At 36.8% G+C, this 13,631-nt stretch overlaps 2 protein-coding genes across 3 annotated transcripts; one reads left to right on the top strand and one right to left on the bottom strand.

Annotated features, from left to right (window-relative positions):
- Nucleotides 1-2,708: 2,708 nt before the first annotated feature.
- Nucleotides 2,709-6,137, top strand: LOC130893218 (peritrophin-1-like). The gene is made up of 2 exons (XM_057799146.1): nt 2,709-2,868; nt 5,798-6,137. Exons 1-2 carry the CDS (start codon nt 2,793-2,795, stop codon nt 6,115-6,117), a joined length of 396 nt encoding a protein of 131 aa, XP_057655129.1. The 5' UTR covers nt 2,709-2,792; the 3' UTR covers nt 6,118-6,137.
- A 1,071-nt stretch (nt 6,138-7,208) lies between these two features.
- On the bottom strand, nt 7,209-13,314 carry LOC130893205 (mucin-22-like). Of its 2 annotated transcripts, XM_057799119.1 has the most exons (14): nt 13,077-13,314; nt 12,026-12,319; nt 11,743-11,968; nt 11,504-11,652; nt 11,117-11,446; nt 10,685-11,059; nt 10,253-10,627; nt 9,731-10,195; nt 9,299-9,673; nt 8,867-9,241; nt 8,435-8,809; nt 8,003-8,377; nt 7,571-7,945; nt 7,209-7,513 (listed from the first exon to the last, which is right to left on the bottom strand). In XM_057799119.1, the coding sequence occupies exons 1-14, from the start codon at nt 13,138-13,140 to the stop codon at nt 7,314-7,316; spliced, it is 4,353 nt and encodes a 1,450-aa protein (XP_057655102.1). In that variant the 5' UTR covers nt 13,141-13,314; the 3' UTR covers nt 7,209-7,313. The 2 variants fall into 2 exon arrangements, with proteins under 2 accessions (XP_057655102.1, XP_057655101.1); XM_057799118.1 differs by having other exon boundaries at nt 11,504-11,968.
- Nucleotides 13,315-13,631: the final 317 nt, after the last annotated feature.

Genomic DNA, 13,631 nt, shown 5'->3' on the forward strand with positions numbered 1-13,631 from the left:
GTTTGGTGCCTCACATGATGAATGGGCTAGCGTTGTCTTCTTCGAACAGATTATGGGAGACTCAAACAATCCTCTTTCCAATCTGCTGCAAAAGTTCTTAAACGGTCGAGCGCGGTTGGTTTTCCTCGATTGTCTGATATAAATTTGCTTCCACTTCTTTTCTTAATATATCGTTGTTAAATGTTGTTGGTCTTATAGATCGAAAGGAATCAAAAAGATCAAAATTACTAAAGTCATATTTGGCATTCGAGAATTTGGATGAAAATGAATACATTCTGTTTTCATCATCAATAACAACAAATTAATATTTGCATTTGTAGTATTGCAGAAGTTTAGTCCTTTCGGTATTCTATTCTTTAGAACTAAAGTTGTTGAACCAGATGGTTCGCAGATGTTTTGATCTTCCTGATGGAACGTCACAGAGCTTCTATTCTTCTGTAATCTTCTGCTACGTTGGAAGAACGCCATTCTTCGTGTCTTTGGATAGTGAGCAAATCAGCACCGATTTCCACCAACATGGTTGCTTAAAATCACCTTAGCCCATGTCCGGTATATACTTAGGAATTTTTCAGTATTTCGCAACAAGTTTAGGAACATCGCTGTCGATGGGTGTTAATCCAGAAGTAACTAGATTTTTCCCTAGAATTGCAACTTTCACGCAATAAAAATTGGCACAAAACCGATGATGTTGCAAATGCGAGATCTTGCATGAAAAAATCAGCTGAACTTCTGCGCATGCTTTTGATAAAGTAATATTGCGCCTTGCATTGCATTGCACGTTATATTGCATCATGTCAAGCAGTCTTTAGCGCGTAAAATACAAAATGAACTCCACAGTTGCGCAAGACCTTTGCGCTTCTTTGACTGAATGCTCAAATTTGGCACACGTAGCCACCCCACGACGATAATCATGAAACTCTATACAGAGACTATTGATATCACGAGAAATCGATTTATCATATCAATTTCATGCGGAAGCATTCACTCCCGAAGATACCGGAAATGGCCATTATCTCAGGAAGGCTAACAGATATCGGACCATGGATAAATTTGTTACATAGATCTCAGCAAAATCTATCTGTGTGTCAAAAGTTGTGATGATTGACGCACGTGCAGAAGTGTTTCTGTGGAAAAAGTACGCTAATTTTCACAAAAAATCAATAGATAACATGAAAATTTACTAATTTTTGTAAGGTTAGGTTAGGTTAGGCTAGGCTAGGCTAGGCTAGGTGAGGTTAGGTTAGGATAGGTTAGGTTAGGTTAGGTTGTGTGAGAGACTAAGATAAAGGTAAACAAAAATAATTTTCTTCAATTGGACTTAAATCTATAACTAAATGGGTCTATTTTTGATTCAGATTCACATTTTCGTCGCCATGTATATTCTATGATTCTGTCCTCTCAATCTGAAGAAGAAGAATGCTCTCAGAGGTCTCCAGCTGGTATCAATTCTTCGGATATGAACCCCGCTATTAGAAACAAATCTTTCTTTGTGATTGATCAATTCATGAGTATAACCTTCATCGTTGAGGCATCGATATGCTAGCCAGCCATCTGTATGAATTATGCTTCCTGGAGCCACGTGCTTTTTGATTAGAGGAATCAAGACTTCAATCTGATGTCTTCATCATTGATCGTCAATCATCATAACTTTTCACACCCAGATAGATCTTGATGAGATCTATCGAACAAAGTTATCCAAATTTCAGCTACTTCGAGGCTGATATCTGCCAAGGACATACCCTTTTCATAGTTTCGACAGGTACTTTTTACTCGCCGGTATAAACGTCACGCATTTGCCATTGTGAGATCTAATAGATGGTAGATGGTACTTCACACCAAGATTTTAATATTTTTCCTTTTGTCAGTATATCAGTATTCAAACAAAAAACTATTGATAACAACTTTATATCATCACATAAACGTCTAAGGGCTAATTTTACAGCCTAGGATAAAACTGGAGATTGAACTAAAGATAAAACTATGGTTTAAACTCTAGTTTAAAACAAGAATAAACAAAAGTTGTAGTAACAAAAATGAACAATTTGCTACTGCAATTTCTCTGACAATGATTTAGTGTTTTTGGTTAACCTTGTGATGGAATAGAAAGAAATGTTTTGGATAGAAGCACGACAAGTCTAAAAAATAAGTACGATAATTTGCTCTAGATAACTTTTTGTTTTCTCGACGTGTCGATAATGTTAATAATTTCTTCATCATCATCGTCGAGCTCCACAAATATAAACTATAAATCCCTTAAAATATATATATATATATATAAAACCCTTTAAAATATTATTAGGATCTTCAGATTCATGTTAAACTGAAATTTAAACTACACCCAGATCGCTGGTAATGTTTAAACCATAGTGTGTCTGTAAACGCCATCTATAAAATGTGAAAAAATATCTGTAGTTTAAACTGACGTTTGAAGTTTAAATTTCACTTGTAAAATTGGGTCTAAGTTGACCACTTTACAGATTCAGATCTTCTTTATAATTGAATCATATTATAACTGCTAGTCTTTGGTAGTTTGGAGAAGAATATTCTGCTGTTAACCAATTTTGCAAACTATTTATTCGTAATTAACAAATAATTATTAATTAGTATAATTCGCCCCTGTAAAATTAAACGTGCGAAATGATAATATTTTGTTTTCTAATCCCTTTTTAATCACTAGGATTTCATTTATAAATTTTTAAAGATAAACAGAGATCAAGGCTTTTCGGGTAGTGAGTTTTTATTTTTAATTTTATTCAAAAACGAAGTACTCAAATAGTCATTTAATTCTCTAGATGATGAACGCCGGTTTTTTATTACTCACAATATGGTGTATATGCTCAAATATATGTACAGTAATTACAATTGCAGGTACGTTTTTTTAGTATAAAGTATACTTTCAAAATATATGATAAAATATACAATCCTGACAAGTTAATGTGTATAGGATGGTTGATAACTTCGTCTCGAAATTATTCATAAAAAGTTATCCACAACCAGTTAAATAATAAGTTGGTATTATTATTATGATGAAGACTTATACACTACTCAGCTTAGAACCGTCTATCTGTCTATCGGTGATAATGGACCTTCATAGTAGAGTCTAAGGTTCTCATTTTTGAGCACCTTCTGCAGCTGGTACTTTTAGTACGGTGTATACGTATTGAAAAGATTGTTGGCCAGTTTCTGGTGGATGATGTACCATACTTGGTTATGCCGGTGTAGATAGTACTACAGATGTTTTATGTCGAATGATCTGTGATGTTTGTTGGCACCTTTGTCAGTTGAGTGATCCTTGATAACATTTTTCTCGTAGTTATTCGTGTTAATAACTTCTACCTGGATAGCCATCATGAAGCCTCTGGTCTCTGGAAAGGGATTGCCGCTAGTAAGCCAACTGTTTAAAGCTTCTTTGTCAACATGATGTCGACTGATTGAGGTCGTGATGATGTCTACCTCGTAGTGCCTTTCGTGACCACTTCTTGGTGTCCAATACTATATTCAAGTCAGATTCTGGCCATCTCTCCCACCCTATTTTCGAGATAATGTTGTTTTAATAGTGGAACACTTCGGGTGGTGGTTGTTGTTTTTGGTCATCATTGTTCGTGTCAACCTCTGAATACCCTCTAGCTTTGTTTTAGTCCACTTCAGGATTCCAAACGATTGGAATCCAAGGTATTTGTAGGTTTTTCCGTTTTCCATCGCTTTTACGATATCTCCGTTGGGAAGCTGCACATTTCCGTTTATGGCAATGCCTTTCTCGATATGTAGACTCTTGCACTTAGGCCAAACTCCATATGTATATCGGTGGAGAATCGATGTGTTATATCGAGAAGGTTATTGATTTAACGTTTATCTGCTACATATAGCTTGATATCGCCGATGTAAAGAAAATGGGAGATGGTACAGTTGATGTTGGTACTTTGTATCACTTAGCATGGTACATAGAAGATTCATAACAAGGCAGAGCCACAACGGACTCAAGGAGTCCTTGTATATTCTCCTACGAATGGGTATTTCGTCAGTACTGAGGAAGTTTGGACCGATTTGAAGATGTAGGTTCGTTCGCCACTCCTTCATCGTTATTGAAAGGAAGCTTACAATAGTTGGGTGGATTTTCTAAGTCTGCAACATCTCCATAAGCCTGGAACACTATCAAACGCTTTTTTGTAATCTTTGTTCTTTGCACCTTTGATGATCTCTTCTGCAACTTTTCTGTTCCTCTGCTAAGATGTTATTTACCTCGACGTGTCTATAAATTCTGTTAGTGATACAAGCTGTAAATATCTTATATAAAGTTGGTAGGCACGTGATAGGTCTGTACTGAATGGGGTCATTCACTATGGGAGCTCTTATTATTATTATCACTCAGAAAAACGAATTCTTTTGATTACGTGGGACGTGAAGGGCACTCAAGGCTTCCACGTCTTTCCATCAATTGATACGGAATTGAAAGTAGAGCTAAGAACCGTTTAAACGACACGTGGGAACCGTTGCAGCACCTGAACACGTCCAGATACTCGACACCGTGTGGTCTGGCTGATTTAATTGTGGAGTCAAAGTGACATGCGGCTTTTCTATTGACCCACCAGACAGTTTCCTCTATTGAAGTCACCAGACAGACTTCGTCTGTTTACTCTATAGTTCACTCAAATTAGACATTTTCGAGAGAAATTTCCACAGTAACGAGACCAGTCAATTTCGATGTATTTTGGCCGTCTGAAACCGAATTCGAGTTACTGCAGCCTCGAAAATGAGGTGTTGATAATTAAATTTCCTCCTTTGCCATTGAACATTTTGTCGTACGTTGCATAATTAAGCCGCCAGAGGGCGCGTTGAAGATTTCAAAACTCATTTATTGCATTTTCTGGAAAACTATGCTTTTTAGGGGAAAATAGTAAATAGCAAAGTTGTTGCATACAAAAATCCCGACAACTTTTGTCCAAAACTTTTTCTGAATAACGGATACTTTTGCCTCTAGAGGGCGCGAAAAATTTTTAAAAATCTGCTTTTCCAGTTTTTCAGGAAAACTTTGCGTCCTAGGAAAAAAAGTTAAATAATAGCCTTATAGAGCATAATATTTCACACAACTTTTGTCTGAAATATTTTTTCCAGTTTTGCTGAGTTTCATCGCTAGAGGGCCTGGAAAAATTGTGTAATTGGGTTTCTTTCGACCCCTTGGCGAATAAGTCAAGATTTTACGGGAAAATGGATTGAATAGTTGTGTAGTACACAAAACTGAACTCTCAAATAAACTTTTACGTTAATTAAATACAGATAAACCAATTGAGCAGCCATAAGACAAACTATAAACAAAAAACACTATACGCTCATTTTCATTTATCTTTTTCAATATACGTCTGAAAGCAGTCCGGTAATTATTAATTGTCTTTTTCAAGAATACGAAAGAAGTATCTTCTTTGATTTTTTTCCAATTTCCCCTGAAGAATCTCTACCACACCATCTTAGTACAAGTGGTACTACAACGCCAATAACTACTACCCAACCGTTGTTCTAGCGATAGTTAGGACTTGATAGGTGATAAGATAAATCGTATAGAGGCGAGGATAACCTTGTCATACAGTTGATTACGCATTATTTCACAAAATAGTAATCTGTAGTAAGGATCGTCAGCAAGAAGACCATGCAAGGTCCCAAGGTTTTGTTGGTGCATTACCCGTTGTAATGATAATACCTAATTCCCTATGTGGCGTTTTTCCAATGGATATCTTTGGATTATTCATGAAAATGCGTGGTATTCTAGTCTACGATTTATTTCAAATACAGATATAATTTTTAGGTCAACAATGCGATGGCCAAATGGATGGAGTTCGCCTTCCATGTCCTACAAATTGCAGCAGTTTCATAATTTGTGAAAACAACAATGACGTACTAATGGATTGCCCGACACCTTTGAAATTCAATCCCGAAAATCAAAATTGCGATTATCCTTATAACGTGAAACCACCAGAGGGTTATTGCGTATATCCTGATGAATATTATTATGATAAACATTTCTGTGATTGTAATAAATTTATTGTGTGTGATAGAGGTACACCAGTAGAATTTGATTGCCGTCAACATTACGAATCCGATGTTTGTAGAAATGATTGTGAATAAAACAATTAATTTTTAGTCCATGTTTTGTGTTATTACAATTATTACCAACAAATAATTTGAATATTTGAAAAATATAAACTGGCGTACTTTAAAGGAGAAAACAACTACTTTCCTAGCTAATGCCTCGACGAATATTGAATTATATTTCTCTCTCTCAAGGAGAGGCTTATAACCACTTACTAGTTTCGACGTGATTACGTCTAATCAGAGTGGTATAACAAACTTATACGTATAACGTACGAGTAGTTACCCGAAGACAACGTCAAAAAGCGAAGCTACTTGGTTCATGTGGTTAAGTATTCCCCATCGAACACTAACTGGCGCCATCTTCACTTCAAACTGGGGACCACTGGTCAGGTAGAAATCGAGCGTAGAATAAGCAATTTTGGTGGGATGGGTAGTGTGTTGCCAGAGAATGCCACTAGTCTTATTCCAAAAACTCATCGCCTCGCCGAGATATCGATTTCATTTTGAGATACCGTGCCAAGTAATGCATGACTTTCTTCGGAAACTACGAGCTGGTAACTGGTAAATTAAACGAAAAACGCATAAAACTGTTGTAAGTTTTTTTGACTTTACTTTTTATTTGTTAGCTTACTAAATTTCTTTTTGAAACAAATTTTCGTGTAAATTCGTATTTACTATTCATTGGAGAAACAGAACGAATAGAAAAGAACAGATTTCTGTATGGTTATATTTTGAATACATAAATTTAGTTACTGTATGTATTACAGCATACGCTTCTTTCTATCCAGATTTGTTCTACCTACTCGTTCCCTCTTGAGTAGTTTACAAACGTATTTCAATTTCCTTCTACATTTTATTTTGTCCTGTATTTCTAAAGCTTCTAGGTTGGATTGTAGCTGTTATTATGGATCTAATGCATCACTAATCCGTTCATCTCCTCAAACTCGGCTATCATTTAATAGCTGCGACCATACCGTGTTTCAAGCTTTTTAACCTCTGAATCTGAATACCAGTATATCCAGTAGTATTCTTTCCAGACTTATTCACTCAGCACTAGTTGCACTTGAAAATAGCAGGAAAGGAAGAATACTAAATAAGATATTTTTTTATGTTTAAATTAAATATTATTTACATTGAGTATATATTAATTATACGGAAGTCTATAATTTCAAATGTATTTATTGCATCATATAATTTTCCTTGTAATAAGATGCCTGGTGGGGTTTGATTTAGTTACTGGTGATTGTAGTGGTAGAGCTACTCTCACACCCTGCATCTTCTGGCCAATCACATACATTAAGTTCGGAGTTGAAATGAAGACCTGCTGGACAATTATGTTCATATGCTACTCCATTGGAGCATTGACAGAACTTGGTACAATCAGATACAGGGAAGTAAACTGAATCTTCTCCATCTTCAGCAGGACAAACTAGAAATTTGAATCAAATAAATAAAAACTCGCGATTACCCTTATATTATAAATTACCGATATTTTCATCGACACAAATATTGGATGATTCGGTAGATGCCTCTGTTGTCGATGAAGTCGTTGTTGTTGTATCATCATTCGTTGCATCTGTCGTGGAAGCAGTCGCAGTTGTTGAATCTTCAGTTGCTGCTTCTGTAGTTGATGAGGTCGTTGTTGTGTCATCTTCGGTAGTTGCCTCTGTTGTGGTTGTATTGGTGGAGCTGCTTTCGCATCCAGCATCTTCTGGCCAATCACAGACATTAAGTTCGGAATTAAAATGAAGACCTGCTGGACAATCATGTTCATATGCTACTCCATTGGAGCATTGACAGAACTTGGTACAATCGGATGTAGAGAAGTAAACTGAGTCTTCTCCATCTTCAGCAGGGCAAACTGAAAATATGGATTGAATAAATATAAACTCCTAATTATCCTCGTATTATAATATACCGATATTTTCTTCAACACAAATATTCGAAGATTCGGTAGATGCCTCTGTTGTCGATGAAGTCGTTGTTGTTGTATCATCATTCGTTGCATCTGTCGTGGAAGCAGTCGCAGTTGTTGAATCTTCAGTTGCTGCTTCTGTAGTTGATGAGGTCGTTGTTGTGTCATCTTCGGTAGTTGCCTCTGTTGTGGTTGTATTGGTGGAGCTGCTTTCGCATCCAGCATCTTCAGGCCAATCACAGACATTAAGTTCGGAATTAAAATGAAGACCTGCTGGACAATCATGTTCATATGCTACTCCATTGGAGCATTGACAGAACTTGGTACAATCGGATGTAGAGAAGTAAACTGAGTCTTCTCCATCTTCAGCGGGGCAAACTGAAAAGATGCATTGAATAAATATAAACTCGTAATCATCCTCGTATTATAATATACCGATATTTTCTTCAACACAAATACTTGAAGATTCGGTAGATGATTCTGTTGTCGATGAAGTCGTTGTTGTAGAATCTTCAGTTGCTGCATCTGTCGTGGAAGCAATCGCAGTTGTTGTATCTTCGGTTGTTGCTTCTGTAGTTGATGAGGTCGTTGTTGTGTCATCTTCGGTAGTTGCTTCTGTTGTAGTTGTATTGGTGGAGCTGCTTTCGCATCCAGCATCTTCTGGCCAATCACAGACATTAAGTTCGGAATTAAAATGAAGACCTGCTGGACAATCATGTTCATATGCTACTCCATTGGAGCATTGACAGAACTTGGTACAATCGGATGTAGAGAAGTAAACTGAGTCTTCTCCATCTTCAGCAGGGCAAACTGAAAATATGGATTGAATAAATATGAACTCCTAATTATCCTCGTATTATAATATACCGATATTTTCTTCAACACAAATATTCGAAGATTCGGTAGATGCCTCTGTTGTCGATGAAGTCGTTGTTGTAGAATCTTCAGTTGCTGCATCTGTCGTGGATGCAGTCGCAGTTGCTGTATCTTCAGTTGCTGCTTCTGTAGTTGATGAGGTCGTTGTTGTGTCATCTTCGGTAGTTGCCTCTGTTGTGGTTGTATTGGTGGAGCTGCTTTCGCATCCAGCATCTTCTGGCCAATCACAGACATTAAGTTCGGAATTAAAATGAAGACCTGCTGGACAATCATGTTCATATGCTACTCCATTGGAGCATTGACAGAACTTGGTACAATCGGATGTAGAGAAGTAAACTGAATCTTCTCCATCTTCAGCAGGACAAACTGAAAATATGGATTGAATAAATATAAACTCGTAATCATCCTCGTATTATAATGTACCGATATTTTCTTCAACACAAATGCTTGAAGATTCGGTAGAAGCCTCTGTTGTCGATGAAGTCGTTGTTGTTGTATTATCATTCGTTGCATCTGTCGTGGAAGCAGTCGCAGTTGTTGTATCTTCGGTTGCTGCTTCTGTAGTTGATGAGGTCGTGGTTGTGTCATCTTCGGTAGTTGCTTCTGTTGTGGTTGTATTGGTGGAGCTGCTTTCGCATCCAGCATCTTCTGGCCAATCACAGACATTAAGTTCGGAATTAAAATGAAGACCTGCTGGACAATTATGTTCATATGCTACTCCATTGGAGCATTGACAGAACTTGGTACAATCGGATGTAGAGAAGTAAACTGAGTCTTCTCCATCTTCAGCAGGGCAAACTGAAAATATGGATTGAATAAATATGAACTCCTAATTATCCTCGTATTATAATATACCGATATTTTCTTCAACACAAATATTCGAAGATTCGGTAGATGCCTCTGTTGTCGATGAAGTCGTTGTTGTAGAATCTTCAGTTGCTGCATCTGTCGTGGATGCAGTCGCAGTTGCTGTATCTTCAGTTGCTGCTTCTGTAGTTGATGAGGTCGTTGTTGTGTCATCTTCGGTAGTTGCTTCTGTAGTTGATAAGGTCGTTGTTGTGTCATCTTCGGTTGCTGCTTCTGTAGTTGATGAGATCGTTGTTGTGTCATCTTCGGTAGTTGCTTCTGTTGTAGTTGTATTGGTGGAGCTGCTTTCGCATCCAGCATCTTCTGGCCAATCACAGACATTAAGTTCGGAATTAAAATGAAGACCTGCTGGACAATCATGTTCATATGCTACTCCATTGGAGCATTGACAGAACTTGGTACAATCGGATGTAGAGAAGTAAACTGAATCTTCTCCATCTTCAGCAGGACAAACTGAAAATATGACTTGAATAAATATAAACTCGTAATCATCCTCGTATTATAATGTACCGATATTTTCTTCAACACAAATACTTGAAGATTCGGTAGAAGCCTCTGTTGTCGATGAAGTCGTTGTTGTTGTATTATCATTCGTTGCATCTGTCGTGGAAGCAGTCGCAGTTGTTGTATCTTCGGTTGCTGCTTCTGTAGTTGATGAGGTCGTGGTTGTGTCATCTTCGGTAGTTGCTTCTGTTGTGGTTGTATTGGTGGAGCTGCTTTCGCATCCAGCATCTTCTGGCCAATCACAGACATTAAGGTCAGAATTAAAATGAAGTCCTGCTGGACAATCATGTTCATATGCTACTCCATTGGAGCATTGACAGAACTTGGTACAATCGGATGTAGAGAAGTAAACTGAATCTTCTCCATCTTCAGCAGGACAAACTGAAAATATGGATTGAATAAATATAAACTCGTAATCATCCTCGTATTATAATGTACCGATATTTTCTTCAACACAAATACTTGAAGATTCGGTAGAAGCCTCTGTTGTCGATGAAGTCGTTGTTGTTGTATTATCATTCGTTGCATCTGTCGTGGAAGCAGTCGCAGTTGTTGTATCTTCGGTTGCTGCTTCTGTAGTTGATGAGGTCGTGGTTGTGTCATCTTCGGTAGTTGCTTCTGTTGTGGTTGTATTGGTGGAGCTGCTTTCGCATCCAGCATCTTCTGGCCAATCACAGACATTAAGGTCAGAATTAAAATGAAGACCTGCTGGACAATCATGTTCATATGCTACTCCATTGGAGCATTGACAGAACTTGGTACAATCGGATGTAGAGAAGTAAACTGAATCTTCTCCATCTTCAGCAGGACAAACTGAAAATATGGATTGAATAAATATAAACTCGTAATCATCCTCATATTATAATATACCGATATTTTCCTCAACACAAATACTTGAAGATTCGGTAGATGCCTCTGTTGTCGATGCAGTCGCAGTTGTTGTATCTTCGGTTGCTGCTTCTGTAGTTGATGAGGTCGTGGTTGTGTCATCTTCGGTAGTTGCTTCGGTTGTAGTTGTATTGGTGGAGCTGCTTTCGCATCCAGCATCTTCTGGCCAATCACAGACATTAAGTTCGGAATTAAAATGAAGACCTGCTGGACAATCATGTTCATATGCTACTCCATTGGAACATTGACAGAACTTGGTACAATCAGATACAGGGAAGTAAACTGAATCTTCTCCATCTTCAGCAGGACAAACTAGAAATTTGAATCAAATAAATAAAAACTCGCGATTACCCTTATATTATAAATTACCGATATTTTCATCGACACAGATATTGGATGATTCGGTAGATGCCTCTGTTGTCGATGAAGTCGTTGTTGTTGTATCATCATTCGTTGCATCTGTCGTGGAAGCAGTCGCAGTTGTTGTATCTTCAGTTGCTGCTTCTGTAGTTGATGAGGTCGTTGTTGTGTCATCTTCGGTAGTTGCTTCTGTAGTTGATAAGGTCGTTGTTGTGTCATCTTCGGTTGCTGCTTCTGTAGTTGATGAGATCGTTGTTGTGTCATCTTCGGTAGTTGCTTCTGTTGTAGTTGTATTGGTGGAGCTGCTTTCGCATCCAGCATCTTCTGGCCAATCACAGACATTAAGTTCGGAATTAAAATGAAGACCTGCTGGACAATCATGTTCATATGCTACTCCATTGGAGCATTGACAGAACTTGGTACAATCGGATGTAGAGAAGTAAACTGAGTCTTCTCCATCTTCAGCAGGACAAACTGAAAATATGGATCGAATAAATATAAACTCGTAATCATCCTCGTATTATAATATACCGATATTTTCTTCAACACAAATATTCGAAGATTCGGTAGATGCCTCTGTTGTCGACGAAGTTTCAGTGGTAGTTTCTTGATCAGAGCAAGGACTCTCAATTGGAGATAATGTAGTTGAGAGATTAGTAGCGCATCCTGAGTTCTCAGGCCAATCGCATGCGTTCAATGTAGTATTAAAATAAAGACCTTCTGGGCAACTGTGGAGGTATGCTGTCCCATTGGAGCATTCACAAAATTTTGTGCAATCGGAAACTGGGTAATAAACCGATGTTCCTTCGTCTGTCGCAGGACAAACTAAAACATACAGAAAATTGATTAATACTATTAATTAAAATTAAATATCGAATAAATTCAAGTCACAATCCACCTTCAACAAAACCGTTTGAGCTGCCGATGTGTACCATAAGTCTTCGCTCATTACCTAAGTTTGAAATCAAACATAAAGCAGATAATTAAAAAATCCTGGTTTGGACTTGTATCGTGTTACAATATCGCTACTTTTTAATAGAATTGATCTTCTGGAATGGTTTTTCCAGCGAAAGCTTATTTCATTTAAAATTTACTCTGTGTTCTTTCACCCATTTCAGGATAATCCCTACCATCTCGAACCGTGGCATGAACTTTGTTTACTAACGGAAATTATTTTCTAAAGAAGAACACATGTACTTTACTCACCTTAAAAATTATTTTTAACTTTTTAGTTTGATGTGCTTTAAAAGCGTGTTTTTTATTTTTTTAACTGTATTTATCTAATTAATACCACCCTCCCATAATAGCTTAGCTGCTTATATACCTACATCTCGTCGAAACTAGTGTCGAGCCCTAACGTTGCAGTTAGTATTTCTCTAAACCAATTAGTCCAAAGGAAAGTTACAAACAAACAAACAAACCCATATACAGGTGAAGCTAATATAAGCGTGTTAATAAAAGACCAAAAACTTGTATTAGTTCTGGTAAATTTATGAAAATTTTAGGAATTATTTGGATTTGAATAACATTAGATTTAAGTACTCTCTCGTACAAAAAATATTGTATAACTTCTCGCACTCACCAACAATCGATTCTCCCAAATTCACAAGGGCACTTAAACTCCAAATAACAAAAATATATATCATGATACAATTAATAAGTTACATGATATTAACAATTGTAATGAAAGGATCATCGCTTTTATATAAAAATGTCGTTGTAATTGATAAAAAGATTTAAATTGATAAAATTTTGCTTGTTAACTCCCGATCTTTACGAACTAAACAGCTTAGAACAATAAAAAATAATCTATAAACCATACGTCAAAAGGTATTTGATGCCATAAATGATTTTCACTAAAAAGTATTATCAGTGTCTTTAATTTTTAATTCCTTTTAAAGTTTGTCTGAGCGAAATTCTCACTATTGTTACAATCCGAACCTCAGGTATATCTTGAGAAAAAAAAATAGTCACCAATAAATATCTCAAGCTAATATTTTGACAGTATCAATAAATTACAAGTCTAAATATTTCTTCAAACAATAGCTACAAATCCTTTTGTTTCCAAAAAATGAGATTACAAGTAGATTTAACTTGAAGTCGGTTGTTTTCAAGTTCTGGTTCATGGATGATTTTT

This window comes from Diorhabda carinulata, chromosome 4 (genome assembly GCF_026250575.1).
Source record: "Diorhabda carinulata isolate Delta chromosome 4, icDioCari1.1, whole genome shotgun sequence".
Taxonomy (NCBI): Eukaryota; Metazoa; Arthropoda; class Insecta; order Coleoptera; family Chrysomelidae; genus Diorhabda; species Diorhabda carinulata.